The 18,165-nt window shown below is 37.2% G+C and overlaps 1 protein-coding gene across 1 annotated transcript in view; it reads left to right on the top strand.

The window, feature by feature from the left end:
- Positions 1 to 18,165, top strand: part of LOC150092681 (lipase maturation factor 2-like) — a 332,985-nt gene that overhangs the window by 214,105 nt on the left and 100,715 nt on the right. Inside the window, exon 10 of the mRNA XM_090414594.1 lies at positions 11,108 to 11,207. Within this exon, the coding sequence (XP_090270720.1) occupies positions 11,108 to 11,207 (100 nt within the window). The remainder of the gene's footprint in view (positions 1 to 11,107; positions 11,208 to 18,165) is intronic.

The raw sequence follows: 18,165 nt of genomic DNA, 5'->3' as shown, positions 1-18,165 counted from the left end.
GGAACAAATCGTCTGAGCTCTGTTTTTTAGTGTGTTGATGACACCTAGTTTTTGTGTTGGGTGGTGGTAGGAGTTTGTGTATATATTGTCCCGTATGTGTCGGTTTTCGGTAAACAGTGAAGGAAAGATTGCCTGAGGGAAGATGTGTGACAAGTGTATCTAGAAACGGAAGTGTGTTGTGTTTTTCAATTTCAATTGTGAACTGTATGCATTTGTGTTGTTTGTTTAGGTGGCTAAGGAATGTGTCTAATGTCTGGCAGCCATGGGACCAGATCGCGAAAACATTGTCAACGTATCTAAGCCAGACTTTGGGTTTTAGAGGGGAGGAATCGGGCAAGTTGCTCAAAATGTTCCATGTAAAAGTTAGCAATAGGGGGGGATAACGGCGAGCCCATGGCTGTGCCTTCTTTTTGTAAGTAGAAGGCGTTTTGTCATACAAAATAACCCGAGCGTAATACATGCGCAAAAAGCGCTGTGACTGGAGGGAATTTGTTTTGTAGGAGAAGGATTGTGTCGTTGATTGGGACATTCGTAAAGAGGACAGAGACGTCAAAACTGACTAATAAATCATCTTTTTCTAATGCAGTGTCTTTGATGTTTATGAAGTGTTGTGTGTTTTTGATATAGAAGGGGGAATGACCTACCAACTCCTTGAGTGTTGCCGCTAATTTTTTGGCTAAGTGATACGTTGGGCTATCAATTCCTTCAACGATAGGTCTTAGCGGGGATGTTTTCTTTATGAATTTTTGGTAGCCCGTAAATTCTAGGGGAGCGCGCTTAATGAGGGAACGGTTTGTTGATTGTATCTGCGGGCCATGTGGTAATTGATTTAAGTAGTTTCTCTGTTTTGTTTTTTTGTTCTGTTAGTTGGGTTGTAGTTAACTAGTTTGTATGTGTCATTGTCGGAGACTAGCAGATTCATTTTTTCTATGTAAGTGGTATGGTTTAAAATGACAGTGGCATTTCCTTTATCGGCTCTGGTTATTACTATGTTCGAATTTGTTTTAAGTGATTTTATCGCTGTTAATTTGTGTTTAGTTATGTTGCTTATTATTGTTTCGTTATGGTTTAAAATGTTCGCAGTTTCTATACGTATTTTGTCTGCTATGTTATTAGGTATGAATCTTAGGCCTCTTTCCATATTACAAATAACTTCAAGTTTGTCTATCGTTTTTGGTGCTATAGCAAAATATAAACCTTTGCTAAGTATAGAGATTTTGTCTTTGTTTAGAGCGTGGTTAGATAGGTTAATTATGTTATTGATACCTGTGGGTGATTGGTGGCTCCTGTTGTTTCTTTGCATTAGACACTGCATTAGAAAAAGATGATTTATTAGTCAGTTTTGACGTCTCTGCCCTCTTTACGATTGTCCCAATCAATGACACAATCCTTCTCCTACAAAACAAATTCCCTCAAGATATCACGGCGCTTTTTGCGCATGTATTACGGTCTGGCAAAACGCCTTCTACTTACAAGAAGAAGGCACAGCCATGGGCTCGCCATTATCCCCCCCCCCCCCATTGCTAACTTTTACATGGAACATTTTGAGCAACTTGCCCTAGATTCCTCCCCTCTAAAACCCACAGTCTGGCTTAGATACGTTGATGATGTTTTTGCGATCTGGTCCCATGGCCACCAGACATTAGACACATTCCTTAGCCACCTAAACAAACAACACAAATGCATACAGTTCACAATTGAAATTGAAAAACACAACACATTTCGGTTTCTAGATACACTTGTCACTCATCTTCCCTCGGGCAATCTTTCCTTCACTGTTTACCGAAAACCGACACATACGGAACAATATATACACGTAAACTCCTGCCACCACCCAACACAAAAACTAGATATCATCAACACACTAAAAAACAGAGCTCAGACGATTTGTTCCAGTGAACAGGCACTGAAAGACGAGTTTAAAATTATCAGTAATAATCTACAAAAAAACGGATACTATAAACAAAATTCTCTAGAAAAACCACAATAAAAAACAAAGACAAACCAGACTACAGTAAAACTATAACCATTCCTTACATTAAAGGAATATCAGACAAAATAAACAGAGTACTACAAAAGTACAACCTCAAAGCCACCTTTAAACCTCCTGCAAAATTAAAAAACTTACTGAACTCATCCAAAGACCCACTCCCTCCACTAGCTCACCCTAGAGTTTACAGAATTTACTGTACTTGCAACATACCATATATAGGAGAAACAGGATGCACTATTCCTATTAGGCAAAAAGAACATAAATGACACATTAAATATAATAATTATGGTGAAGCTGGCCTTTCTGATCATGCCCTGATGAATACCTTACACAGAATTGACTGGAAAACCACCAGCTGTCTACATCACACTAGAACATGGTATGAACGGAAATTCAAGGAAGCCTGCGAGATTATCAGCAACCACCCCAATCTGAACAACAGTGATGGTTTAAAAATTCCAAACATATGGAAGGCATATATTCGACCTTCCTCACCAAGAACAACTATTAACAGGATTGTAGAAAATCCAGTATTGTAAATCAAAAATATTAATTGTAATACTAAAAATAGGACACCAATTGTTTCTTAAAGAAAACCATCTAAAAGAATGTTTATTCCTGTCATTGTAAAAAAAAGAATTTAGCTTGATGTAAAAAAAAAAAAAAAAAAATTATTTTATTTTTAATTTTTTTTTTTTTCACCAGAGGTCACACCAGTAGAATAACATGTGATCAAATCATTGTTTCTCTAGCTTACAGTTAATGATGTAACTCAGCTTGTTCTATATACTTCTGTACGCTCCAGATGATGATCTTGATGTGAAGATCGAAACGTCGGGATAATAAAAGTTTTTTTTGACACAGTTGTAAATTCCATAAAATTTTTAAAATGAATGCTGATCACCGTGTAATCCTAAAAGAAAGGATTGAAGATATGGAATTTTGATTATAAACTCTTATCTTGGATAAAAGGATGGCTTACTAACAAATCAAGAAGTGGTGTATGAAGGATAAGAGTGCAAAATTTAAGGAGACTAGTAAAGTATCTCACAGATCATTCCTTGGTCCATTATTATTCAGTCATTTACGTTAATGACATTGGGAAGGATTTGACAAGAGACATACAGCTGTTTGCTGGTGGTTCATAGATAGGCAGAGTAATCAGGAATGCAATTGGCATGTAAAAATGGCTGTTTTATCAGTATTAAATATAAAGATATATACTTTGGTGTGATGAGATAATATGCTATATCAAGTGGCATGTTATTTTAGTGGGATTATGCTAGAGTAAATGGACCAGGCTTGTGATCTTGGAGTTTTAGTAGATAAGTTTTAAGTTTAGCGGGCATGTAGCAAAGATGCCGAATACAACTCAGAGGATAATTGCAGTGCTGAAACAAATAAGGATTAGAAAGTTATTTCGTCTCTTTACAAGGCTTTGATACAACTACATCTAGACTATTGTCTGCAGTTTTTTTTTCCAGTGTGATCCAGATACAGTGAAGAGAGTAACAGAGCAGTGTGTTGAAGAATGCATCCATGGAAGTTGAGAATGAATGCAGTAGTAGATAAGTTATGAAAAGTGTGGGGGCTAGATTTTTCTCTTATAAAACAGCATTTGGTTGGAATGGCTTGCTTTTGGGGATGCTGAGTATAGATAATGTGAATGATTTCAAGAGGAGATAGGGGTGTGAGTGATATGTGGTTTCCCTGGAAGTTTCTTGTAATAATAATAATTTAGGTTATTGTACACAGCTAGATGAGATTTCAGTTGGTTTCCCCTTTCCCAGCTACTTTCTATAAGAAACAAAACATAACGTCCTCAACTCCACACTTGAAATCGCTTGACTGTGCCAATTAGATGTTTATAGTTTGGCCCTCATGGCCCATACACACTAAACGTATTTTGCAGTAGCAAAATAAACGTAACTCTCCTTAGGCATGAGTTAGTATTTTCTTCATACTTTCTGATTTATAGAAAGACCTGCACTGCAAATAAGATAGCTACATAAACATTTCATACCATCATTCGCTCTCCATAGTACAGCATGTTTAAAAACTCTTTCACATGAAGGCAAGGCTATTTGTTGCAGTGAGTTCTCACTATAGAACTCTATTATCTTTGTCATATGACTTTAGCAAATGGCTACAATCCTTATAAGATAAAATACTGCATACCACCCCACTTGCAAATGTCTCATTAGATCACAATGAAACCACTCTCAGACCATTCTGCCCTCCCTCCCTTTTGAAGACTCTACACACAGGGGCTACCCTGAATTTATGAAAAGTTAATGTGAATGATTTCAAAAGGATTTATGAGGAAAATGTGTGTGTGTGTGTGTATGCCTTAAAAAAATTAATATCCTTTAACTAAAATTTATTCAGGAACAATGTGATTTGCATAAAGAAGATATGTGGTTAATATATCCAGTTATGTTATTAGGTTTTATGCTACTCTTCTTCATAATGGAAGCTGTGTAGACGAGTAAGAGAGAAGGTATGTATCTTTGTCTTATCCATGCCTGCTTTTACATCAACCATCTTCTTGTATACCTTCATTCATAACGGCTAAATTAGGTATAGGCTATATGATGATGAACAGCCTATTTTTCTACCCACTGCAGGATGAAGGCTTCTCCTGGTGAGGCAGGTTTTGGGTCTACTACTCCCATGGTGACCCATTCCATATTGGGAGAGTGTATCTATCCTTGGATGAATGAGGGTGGAAGACAATCGCAAACATTCATGCCTATGTGGGATTCGAACCCGCAGCCTCTTGACTAGAGAGCAGATAACGCTGACCACTCGGCCAACCAGGCCTGCATAGGCTATATATTGTTCAATATATTGGCCCGTGTATACCACTGACTGTAGCTTTTCTCTTGTATGTTATATGTATTTTCCAGATCTACATTACTTAAATACAGAGGCTTGTGATATCCTATGATTTCCTGACTGTTTCTGAAGTAAAAATCTAGTCCTTGTGGTTATTATTTGATTTGTTCTGAAACTAGATTGTTCTTGCATTAAGCAATTGAATAACATTTAACTGTGCTTGCCTTTTGGTAAATTAAAGAAAATATTATGCAGCATAGCACTAGATGATGATTTATGAAACCAAAATTAATAGATTACTAAATCACATAAGGAATTGACAACGTAGATAAGAATATAAATTAAATTACACTTTAATAAATATTTCTGATATTTTGGCAACGTCACATTGCCATCTTCAAAAGGAACTTACAAAAAAAAGGCATGTGCACGTAGGCACTACAACACAGTAACTGAGAATGAAGTGATGAAGCTATTGTTCTCCTAAAAGTCCTGATGATGCCCCCAGGTGGGCTAAGTAGGTGTTCTTGGCCGTTGAGCTGAAGGGCTGCTGATGTAAGCCTCCCAAATTTGGGGCAGTCTCATACAATCAAATTTGTTGAGGTTTGGAGAGTTTCTTAGGGCTAAGGCTGATTCCATGAATAGTGTTTCGAATTTGTATTTGCTACAGTGTATTACTGTAGCTTTCTTCCACCATATTCCGTGGCATGTATCCAGAGCATGGTCTGCTGGATCAGAGTGGCCGTACTTGTGAAAACGGATGTAGTCCTTGTGTTTCGAAATTCTGATATTCGCTGTCCTGCCTGTTTGGTCAAAGTAAGACAGTTTATAGCTGCAAGGGACCTGGTATACACCAGGTAGGTCTAGGGGAAGTGGTTGGTCTTTAGTGGAGTGGAAATCCATCACCATTTCCTACATCCAAGGCACCTCGGAAAAAATTACCAAAATCTAAAAAAACATGACTTGACCTCCTGTTACAGACCATACAGAAAATTAGCATTCCTTATCTGCTCCATTATCTGGAGCAAATAAGGAACAAATTGCTGCCACGCGGTTTTTCTTAGTGAACATTAACAAAGCTATTCATGCTTTTGAAGAAGAGCTTTTGTGCACTTTAAATCACAAGCTTTGGTCAATTTTACATGAAGTCTCATGTACCGCTGCAGACAAAGAATTTGAAAAAAATACGAGGTCGACTGATCAAAAATTCGAAAAATTAAAGAACTCTGCCGTCAATCCAAAACTTCCTACCAACACCGTAATCAACCTTTCTTCAGTCACCCTGAAGCCTGAAGCACTCGATGCGCTTTCACGTGGTCGCATCTTCGCCATTGCTCCCAGAAAAATACCTAGTGAGGATATTATGATGCAGATCGAACATGGAATCTGCTACCTTCCAAATCAAAATGCCAGTTGTGTAAGACTGGATGTAGCTTGTGTCCTCTCCAAAGCAAGACCACCAGAAACCAACATATCAAACAAGGAATATAAAACTCTGTAGAAAATGAGGAATAATAAAGAAATAGTTATCACTAAAGCAGATAAGGGCAATGCAACTGTAGTACTTAACCAAAAGGACTACACAGGTAAGCTTAATGCTCTTCTATTAGATCGGGCTACTTACCTCCCTATTGAATACAATCCCACCAACTCACAAATCAGAAAACTACACAGGCTCCTTAAGAAAGTCACTTCTTGGCCTGTAGACGTTACCAACAGATTAAAGCCATTTAACTCTATACCCCCCCCCCCCCGTTTATGGACTCCCAAAAATACATGAAGAAAATGTGCCATTATGTCCCATAGTGGATGGCATTGATTCCCCCACATACAAATTAGCTAAACATTTTGCCAAAGTGCTCGCACACTATACTGGCAACACATCATCACACACAAAAAAAAAAAAACTCAGCCCACTTCAAAGCCAGCATAGAAAACCTTACACTCCAACATACTGATGTAATGGTTAGCTTTGACATCTCCTCCTTATTCACAAATGGCTCAAGGAAACTTTAGAGCTAATCCAAGCTAAATTTTCTCCCGATATCTCAGCCCTATTTCAATTCACAATGAACTCAGGCTATTTCGTTTGGCAAGGAAAATTCTACAAACAAATAGAGGAGACAGCCATGGGTTCACCACTCTCCCCATCCTTGGCCAATTTCTTTATGGAGACCTTTGAAGAAAAAGCTTTGGCCTCTGCCCCACAAAAACCAACCATATGGCTTCGCTACTTTGATGTCTTCACTATTTGGCCACATGACTCTGATACACTCCTCTCCTTCTTAACACACTTAAACAACCAACACCCTAGAATCAAGTTCACCCGGAAAAAGAGGAAAACAACAGCCTTCCTTTCTTAGACACACTAGTCACCTGCCAGCCTGATGGAACCTTGGTTTTTTCAGTTTATAGAAAACCAACCTATCAGGCAGGTACATTGACCAACACAACAATATGGAGTGGTGAAAACACTATACAACAGGGCTAAACTAATCTGTTTTAATGACAAGGCCCTAAACACTGAACTAAATCACATCCTCAATACTTTCTCAGCCAATGGCCACCCCTCCAAAAAAATATTGAAACCAACAAACCATAACCCCCCCCCTCCACAACAAAGATTACTCTAAATCCATCACCATCCCTACATCCGAGGCACCTCGGAAAAAAATCGCCAAAATCTTAAAAAAACATGACTTGACCTCCTGTTACAGACCATACAGAAAATTGGCATCCCTTATCTGCTATACTAAAGACCTACCTGGTGTATACCAGGTCCCTTGCAGCTGTAAACTGTCTTACTTTGACCAAACAGGCAGGACAACGAATTTCGGAACACAAGGACTACATCCGTTTTCACAAGAACAGCCACTCTGGTCTTGCAGACCATGCTCTGGATACATGCCACAGAATACAGTGGAAGAAAGCTATAGTAATACATTGTAGCAAATACAAATTCGAAAGACTATTCATGGAATCAGCCTCAACCCTAAGAAACTCTCCAAACCTCAACAAATTTGGTTGTATGGGACTGCCCCAAATTTGGGAGGCTTACATCAGCAGACCTTCAGCCCAGTGGCCAAGAACGCTAGGCTAGGCACCATTCGGACTTTTAGGAGAACAATAGCTTCATCACTTCATTCTCAGTTGTTGTGTTGTAGTGTCTACGTGCACATGCCTTTTTTGTAAGTTCCTTTTGAAGATGGCAACTCTTCTTCATAATGGAAGAAGAGTTGCCTGTAATATTTATTAAAGTTTTATTTAATTTATATTCTTATCTATGTTGTCAATTCCTTAAGTGATTTAGTAATGCAAAACCTACGTATAAGCATATCTACGAGAATGAAAATTAATAGAATCGAACTGTTGGGGGGGGGGGGGAGTGAAGTCCAGAAAAGTGGATCAGTGATGCCATTGAGTGTGGAAAGACTGTAGGCATTGCAAGATTCAAGATAGGAAGGAAGCAAATGAAAGATGGTGGAGTAGACTGGTAGGCAAAACTGATTTAAAAAAAAAAGCTGAGAAGAAAACTCACAGAACTTGTATTGTACAACTTTTAAATAAGTTGTACATTATATGTATCATTGTTATCCATTCATTTTCATTATGCTATATAACTTTATACTATAGCAGTGCCTTGTTGCATGCTACCATTACTTAACTTGCTTACAATTACACAGAACACTGGTAACATAAACTTGATCTATTGTTCAGGTCAAGTTTTTCTCAAGTTGTATAAAATTTTAATTTGAATTATGTAAGAAATATGGCAAAATGGGAACAATGCTAATTGGTCACTCCCTATCAACAGTGCTTTCATTGTACCTATGAACACTTCAGAACTAGTAACAAGTCAATCTACTGTCAAAATCTGATTAAAAAAAATATATATATATATATATATATATATATATTCTCTCCTTTCTCCTAAGAAATTTTCTGAGCATTTGCTCCACTTGCAGGATTGTAAATTGTAAGGTAATTTAATATGGCATTAAATCTAAATTATTTTATATTTGCTGTTGAATGTAAGACAGTTTAGACATTTCTGTACTATTAATTGGCAATTACAAACATTTGACAATTTTCAGATCATTCTAGTGAATAACACTTGCCATACTTGGATGTGCTCATAAAATTAAATACTTAAATGAAGCCTTTGGAATTTTTACTACAAATCTAAACTAGTTAGCAGATTTAAATTCATGCTAAATAATTCTTAATTACACAGGCCTGCAAAATTCAAGTCATGAAAAGTTGTCTAGAAATTATTAACTGTTTTTGATTTATTTTTGACCGCTGATTTCAAATATCTCTTCCATTTTTCTCTATCACATAAGGATTTTTCACAAAACCGATCTCAATATTACAGTAAAATAGCTTTAAAATGCATTATATTAAGTCAAATAACAGTATTTAAAATTTTCTGTAAACATTTTTGGGATGAAAGTATTGGGAAAAAAAATCTTTTAATTAAAGATTAATCTTTAATAAATGCTTTATATTTTGTTGTGGTGTCTTTTTCTTTTTCCTTCAAAGCTTTTTTTGAACTTTTTCTGTGAAATTCTTTTCCCAGGTCATCTCTGTGCAACATCCAGCAATAGTCCGCCATCATGTTGACATTCCACCTGCCCTGATACCTTCTTTCCATCACCTTGATGTCTTGGTGGAATCGCTATCCTTGCTCTTCACTGACAGTTCCCAGATTCTCAGGAAAGTAGTCTAAATGAGAGTTGAGAAAGTGCTCATGGAGCTTCCCAAATCCTTGAATTTCTGTAGCATGTCTTCCACAATCATTTTATAATTGGGGTCCTTGTGATTTCCTAAAAATTTGGTCACCATCTCTTTCAAAGCTTTCCATGCTTCTTTTTCAACGGTTGCCACTTTTTCTTCAAACAGTTTATCCTTCATAAGTTTCCTGATATCCAGACCCAATGTTGCTCTCGATCTTGGCTGTCTCACTCGCACAAAAAGCATGAGTATTTGATGTATCCTCTTTGTTGTCCCAAAATCATAGATATGACTTTAAGATCATTGCAAACTGTCCATCCATGATCACTGTACTTAAGTTTGCTGAGAATGAAGGCTAAATTTTCATATCGTTCTTTCAAAGGCATGGAATGTGCTACTGGTACTGAAGCATACTTATTGTAATTATGGAGAAGCAAAGCTTTGAGGCTTCTTTTTGAGGAATCAATAAACAACCTCCAATCTGACTTCATATTTTATGTTGAATTTGCTTATCAGTCCGGGAATATCGCTACAGTAAACTGAATCATCTTCTGAAAAGTAAGAAAGAAAATCTTTTTTCTCTATATCTAAACCATGAGAAAGAAGTGCTAGGGGCTAACAAATTCTTTTCATTTAGTCTCGAGCCTAGCAGCTCTGCAGATTCCTTAGGAAGACTGAATTCTCTGACCAAGTCATTTAAATTTGTCTGTGAAAAAAGTTCAAGTTGGCCACTATCTTTATATTCGTCATCATTGAAATCTTCAACTTCTTTGTTTGAATTGCTGCTGAGTGGTTCTTCTAAAATTTGTGGAGGTGTTGGCATGGGTATTTCAGGACCATTCTCCACTGGCCGTATTGCAGATGCGAATCAATTAAAGTAGCCACCTGCACTTTTATCTGCATTCCTCCCTCTCTCTTCTGTCTTAAGAATGAGACGTTTCGTGGAAATTTCTTTATTTACCATAAAAAGGTACTACTTCAAAAAAAGCACTTATACAACTAATTAGCTGTAAATAAAGGAAAATTAAAATAAATACCAATGTGCTGAATTTAAATCCAAATACTACTAATAAAAACGATAAAATTAGAAATTGGGTAAAATTGGTGGGTGATAGAATTTTTTTCCTATTTTTTCTGAACTCGGCACCTAAAAATCTATGAGAATCGATTACTTCTCAGACATCTTTCCATCATAGGACTGTGTTATTAAAGGTAAGAAATAGACACTAATTTATATTTACTACTATACAACAGTTGTTTCTGGTATGCCCAGTACATTGAAAAAATTATTTCACCTAACAAGAGAGAGAGAGAGAGGGGGGTTTGAAAATGAAGGTTGGGGAGGTCATTGTGACTAAGATAACTTGGATAGAATAGTTAGCAAAGTTGTTATTTCATCGTTACACTAAAATTTGCAGAGCAGTTCTGCCATAATTCTGTGAAATCTTGTAACAAAAAAAAAAAAAAAAGATGCATATAAAATTCCATATTTATGTATTTGTAAGTTTCTCTCATTGAATTTGTGATTTAATATCTTTCTAGGTCCCTCTGTGAGAGCAGTGGACTACTAAGTAAGCTTTGGTCTTTTGTTGGGAGCATGTTCTTTGGGGCAGTAGCACTGTGGATGTTCTGCATTAGTTTGGTAAGAAATTAATGTTGATTTACTTTAATTTAAAAAAAAAAAAAAGTAATGTTCAGAGTTGCTTAATAATTTTGATAGTGACATAAAATAATTCTTTTGTTGAATATGTTCAGCTTTTCTCTGTCTTTTCTCTTTCCTCTTTATTCTTTTCTCTTAGACAGAGAAAAGAATAAAAATACTAGCAAAAACATTAAAACTTCTAGTTCATAATGCATTGTCAGGCTTTGCAGTTCAAGTCAACACCAACTACTTGTAAACTTCAATTATCTAGGAATATCTTTAACCTATAAATTAGGTTGCGGGATAACTAAAGTTCAGTTTTTGTTTCTCTTTCTAAATTGATTGCTAGTTGGTTTGCGTTTCACTGGAAGGTTTGTGTAAAGAAGATTCCTAGTTCAGATGTTTTTTTTTTTTGACTGATTAATTGTAAATAGGTGTGTGTTTGTGTAAGAGTTTGCAGTAGAAGTTCTGCGTTTGTAGTGTGTGGCCTTGTTTGTTTACAAATTCATTAAACTCAGAGTGCAGTATACTAACCAGTGAAGGAAAGACAGCAGTGGCTTTGTCCTTTTCTTTAGAAAAGTTTAATTTGATTTTAGGCATTCCGTGAAATGCGAGGTGTGCTACATGTATTTGTTAGATTATGTTGATAAATTATGAATGTTTAAGACAGATGGAAGGAGGGTGTGTACAAAGTGTGATCTGAATGCGTACTTGATGGGTGGTGATGTATCGATAACTGAAGGTGTTAGTAGCAAGAATTTCACGAGAAGGACGAGTTCTCATCTGATATCGAAGAGAGACATTATAAAAGAGCAGCAAAATAGTAGTCAAGTTTTGAAAAAGTGAATGAGTGATCTGAATGAAACAATATGAATGTAGTAGAAGTTGAAAAACAGAATGCAATTAATGGTAAGGTGGCGAGTGGCATTGATGGCAAACAGGCTTGTGTGACTGGCAGTAAAATAGAGAGTGAATGATAGTGAAAAAATGGCACAAGATTTGAAAGATGAAGCAAGAGACGAGATGGATGTGGAGTGAAATGGAGAAAATTGTAGATATGTATGGAAGAGTGATCTATTTTGTCCTGTTAAACATACCCTTCCATTGCTTTTTTTTTTAATCAAAGAACCAGTAAATATCTGGTTACTAGACCATTTTATCTCAACTGAACTGTAGATAAGTACTATTAACATAAAACAGACAGTAGTGGAGTAACTGGAGAACTTGTAATTGATGTTTTGATTAAAACCAAAACAGGTGAGTGAGACAGTATTGAATAATTGATTTATTCAAGTAGTATTGATCCTGAAATAGCAGTATGATATTTAGCAAGCAATGGGTGAAGGTAATCTAAATAAGTGTTCAGATTTGATGTTATAATATATATCAGGTGGTGTTGGGGGTGGAAAGAGAAAGGAAACAGTAACTACAATATCTGATATGAAATATTGTAGTTTATCTTCTAAAATGGTAGTCAGTTTCAACCAGTAATGTGGGCATACCTCAAAATGGAAAATTTTTACATTGAGATTTGTTTGTACCACTAGTGTTGACGCACACAAAGGGTTCCTGTTTTGGGGTGATTTAAATGGCAAAGTAAAAAAATTAATCCATGACTGACATTTTGAAAACAATAGCAGACCTGATGACAATAACTAGATATCCTGAACAGAATTACAGTAGCAACTGTAATTCTGTTCAGGATATGGGCTATTCATCATTAACACCATTCTTTTAATATAAATATAAGCAGAACTTTATATTAAGAGTCTTATTGATACATTTGGGGTGCTTAAGGGTCAAAGCTGTATAACTGAGAGGAGACCTCCACATAGCCTTGAAAGGAATGCAGAGAACCGACCAGGGCTTCTGACCTAATGTCCAATCCTCACCTTCTCGTGGTGCACCCTGTTGGGTATCTACTTTGATACTGAACGAACGAGGATGGGCTGGCAATTTGGGATTTAGCCGACCAAATTGTATTCTTATTGGTTAAACCAAAATAAAAAATGATGGTACAACATGACAAAATTTTATGCTGGCTGGGGCGTCGCCCGGTTAAACAAGGCCCCCGTTGTTTTCACCAGGGAACCAGGGCGAACAGCGAAAAGTCAGCTACTGGAACAAATCTGAAAACAAACCCCAACTCAACATCACCAGAGTTAAAGATCGGTACTATCAACGTAAGAAGCCTGAATGGCAAAGAAATGGAGCTAGCTGAGGAATTAGATAAGTACCAGATCAACATAATAGGGGTGACTGAAACAAAAAAGACAAACTGGTGAGATCTTTCTGAGAAATAAATACAAAATGTTATATTCAGGCAATGACAATCAAGGAAAAGGAGTAGCCATAGTATTCAACACTAAATACCAGTCTAATCTTCTTGAATGACAGTCAGTCTCAAGTAGAGTAATGTGGGCAAATATGAGAATGGGGAACTGGACAATGAGACTTATTTGTGCCTATGGTCCCACAGAAGGTTCTACTAAGGTAGAAGTGGAGGAATTTTTTGACGCTCTAGAAAAAGCAACTGACACAATGAAAAAGGAAAAGTTGGTCCTTGTTAGGGATCTAAATAGCAGAGTAGGAAATGATTGTGAGACATACAAAAATATTTTGGGAAAATTTGGAGAAAAGAGCAAAGCTAATAATAATGGCAAATATCTGTTGGATTTCTGCTCAGGACATGGACTGGTTATTACTAACACCATGTTCCAACATAAAAATGTGCACAAATTCACATGGAGAAAAGAGGCTAGGAATAAGAAAAGTCTCATTGACTATGTTATTGTTGATAGTGATGTTTTCTCCCTGGTGCAGGACACCAGAGTGTACAGAGGATTTGAAATTGGAAGTGATCACTATTTAGTCTTGAGCAGGATGAAATTGAATTTCATATTGAAAAGAATAACATTTAAGAAAGTTTTAAAGCGAATAAAAGTTGAGCAGCTCTCAGATGTTAACTGTAGACTAAAATACAGAAAGAGTATTGAAAAGAAAATGAAAGAATTTGAGAACAGGAATCAAACCTTGGAGATCCATTGGCAAACTCTGAAGAAAACATTGATTGATTCTGCCAGAGAGGCATGTGGTGAGGTTGTGTGCAAGGATAAAAAAAATCAGAACTCCCTGGTGGACACAGGAAGTTAAAGAGGCAGTGAAGGAAAAGAAGAAAGCATATCAAAAGTTCCTGGCAAATAAGTCAGGCTTTTACTCTTACAGAATACAGAGACAAATGTAAGAAAGCTAAACAGTGTGTAAAACTAGCTAAACAAAAGTCATGGGAGGACTTTGGCAAGAATATAAAAAATAAATATCAAGAAGGTGGCAAAATATTCTGGAGGTTGTTGAAGAAGCTTAGGAATGGAGGAAAGAGTGCTGTAAAAGGAGTTAGAGATGAGAAAGGTGACATGAAAACAGGAGAAAAAGATATCCTTGAAGTATGGAGTAATTACTTTGAAAAACTGCTAAATGAAACAAGCAGTGATGACAGCACAGTGATAAAAAAACACTGACCAGGCATGCAGTCAGGAATACATATCCATACTTGAAGTAGAAAAAGCCATCAAAGGCTTGAAATGTGGAAAGGCAGCAGGAGTAGATGATATTTGATCAGAAATGCTGAAGTATGGTGGTATAAGAGTCTTACAGTGGCTGCACTGAATAGTTCAGAAAGCCTGGACAGAGGGACAAATTCCCGATGATTGGAGTAGAGCTCTCATAGTACCCATATATAAAAAGGGAAATAAAACTGAATGTGAGAATTAGAGGTATTTCCCTACTGAGTGTTCCTGGCAAAATCTATGCAAGTGTACTTGAGAAACGGTTGAGAAGAGTTGTGGAAGAAAAGCTTGGTGAAGAACAAGCTGGATTCAGGCCAAATAGAGGCTGTAAGGATCAGATCTTCACTTTACGATAAAAAGTCGAGAAAGCATGGGAATATAACAAAGATCTGTATTTAAGTTTTGTCGATTTGGAAAAGGCATATGACAAGGTGCTAAGAAAGAAGCTATTCAATACGCTGCAGTTATATGGTGTCAATGGGGCATTATATCAAGCAATACATAGTCTTTATTTGAGTTGTAAGTCAGCAGTTAGAATTGAAGGAAGTACAGGAAGATGGTTTAATGTTAAATCTGGTGTTGAGACAAGGATGTACATTATCCCCTCTGTTATTCATTATCTATATGGATCACATTATGAAGGAAAGTGCTATTAAACCTGATATCAAAATTGGAGATGTTAATGGCAGCTCTTTGCTTTATGCAGATGATGTTATACTTCTAAATAAATCTGCTACAAGTCTGCAAGATTCTCTGACTAAATTGAATAGCTGTTGTAATAGATATGGTATGAAGGTCAGCTATAATAAGACAAAGACAATGAAAATAGGCAGAATCATTGAAAATGTCAACTGTGTTGTGAATGGAGAACCTGTGGAACAAGTAAAACATTTCAGTTACTTAGGCACAATATCTAGTGGAAAGTCTTCCCAGAAGATTGAAGGCTGTTATAGTATCAAAGGGTGGACCGACTCCATATTAATGCCTTTTATAAAACTTAGTGAAAGTTGGGATAAGCAGGCATGTGGATATTTTTGATCATATAGTACAATCATAATGTCCTGTGCATATCAAGAATTTGATGGCAACTTATTTTGAGATGTATATTTTAGTATACACTGCCTGGAAAAAAGTCAATGGACACCCCCTCCCTCAAGGGCAAGGTGCATCATGCCATGTAACAAATCATGTGTTTATAGCTGGCATACCTGGTCTGTCCATAAATACTGTTACAACTTGAACAGTAAATAAACCTTTAATCTATCAATAAATCACTTACAGCTTTCAGCATGTACAAACCACAAGTATAATGTTCATAGAGCAGCACTTAATGTTCAAAATACTCCCCTTTTGCTTTCACACATGCCTGAAGTCTGTGAAGCCACATATCAATGGCAGCACTCACAATATCCAAAAAAAAACTGCCACTGCTCACTCCAAATCCACCTTCAGGCTGGGGATGCCGAGGTATCATTTCTTGCAAGTTACTCTCTTAAGTTCTGACCACAATTTGAATGGAATCAGATCAGGACCTCCAGATAGCCAATCAGATAGTGATATGCAGTCAGGCATATTCTCCTCCAATCACTGTTTGTGTGCAGGGGCTGAGTCCTGTTGTAAAGTCCACTGCCTACCATGAAACAATGTGTTGTTCAGGGGCCGTACCACAGATTCCAGTACGGTGTCTTGATAACACTTTGATGGAGGTTTTGACAACTTTCTTGCAGAAATATAACTTGGATACCCCCATGATACATCACCCTCCCCCCTCCACTACCACCACCAAACCATCACTGACACAGGGTGATGACCTCTCTGAATCCTTAGTGCTATAGCACATGCTATGTGACAATCCAGGATATATACCCATTCGTTTTGGCAGTTAAATGACTTTTCAGTGGTAAAAATCTTCTCATCTGTGAAGAGGATATCTCTCTCTTTTTCACATACTACCAGAGAATCTGCCATATAAATAGTGGTTTTAGGAAATGTCCAGTAGAATGATGATAGGCTCTGTCATCAGTTAGTACACATGACATCATTCTCTGCAAAACGCTCATCTCTCATGACGTCACTTTCTGTGTTCTCAAAGGATTATGGCGGAAGCATGCCTTCACAGCCCTCACAAGCTGTTGCGTCCTAATGCAGCATGGTTGACCTGTTCTTTTGCAATCAGATATGTCTTCTATGTCATTACAATGGTTCATATTCTGATACAAAATATCTTGCTGATCCAGAGTGTTTTTAGCATGTTGAAAATAACAGGTGGCTGCATTCCAACCTTGTGAAGTGCCATTACAGCTACATGATTTTCAAAATCTCTCCACGGCATGATAACCTGTACAATTAGACAACTCTCTCTCTCTACTGATAAACATGTGAATGTTGGCTGCACATAGCACAACTAACAGAACAGAATTTTTGTGCAATTCTGTGGGCAGCACAGGGGGTGTTCTATAGTCATAACAATATTTATGGCATGACTGTAAATTTGAAGGAATATGATACTCCCGAGTCATCGACTGTGTCTGGGTGAAATAGCTGTGAAGGAAATTGTGGACCTTGAAAGAGGCATTGTGATAGAATGCCATGCTCACAAGCCTATCTGTTCAGCAAATTATTGACAAATTTGGCCATCCCAGGTCAACAATCATTGATACCACGCTGAGATGGAAGTGTATGGAATTAACTGCAAGTGCTATCTGCAGTGGATGACCCACTACACTCACCAAACTTGACCATAAGGTGCTCCAAAAGATAATATGTAAAAACTGCCATTTATTGGCTGAATGTAAAGTTCTGAGTATTCACTAGAACATGAATCTGCAAAAAACATTCGGAACAACTGAGGCTCACAACATTGGTTTCCATGGTAGAGCTGCAGTATGCAAGCCCAACATTACCTAAACCAGCATGCAACAGCATCTTCAGTGGTTCAAAAAGCATGTACCATGGGACAACAAAGCTTGAAAAGCTGTTATGGAGCAATGAATACATTAAGCAGATGGACGGATGTGGCTGTGGCAGATGCCTGATGAACATCTCTCACCTGAGTACATAATCAACTATGAAATTCAGAGATGGCAGTGATGGTATGGTCCTGTTTTTCCTGGTTTGGCCTGTCACCTGTTTCTGGCCATGAACATTGACTCAGAGAGGTATCTGAACATTCTGGATGATATAATGCTTCCTATTTTCTGGTGTTTCTACAGAACTGACCATTGTCTCTTTCACCAAGACAATGTCTTATGACTGTGTCATAAGGCTGCTGCTGTAACTGCATGGTTATGGACATCAACGTCGCCACATTTCACTGGCCTCCAGTGTTCCAATCTGAACCCTGTTGAACATCTGTGGGATGAACTGGAGCATCCATCCCACAACAGTTCAGG

The sequence above is a fragment of the Typopeltis vanoorti genome, chromosome 25, assembly GCF_054136105.1.
Source record: "Typopeltis vanoorti isolate ZY-2024b chromosome 25, IOZ_Tvanoo_1.0, whole genome shotgun sequence".
In the NCBI taxonomy this organism is placed as follows: Eukaryota; Metazoa; Arthropoda; class Arachnida; order Uropygi; family Thelyphonidae; genus Typopeltis; species Typopeltis vanoorti.
Note: the sequence above shows the minus strand (reverse complement) of the source record. Positions and strands in the feature narration are given on the sequence as shown.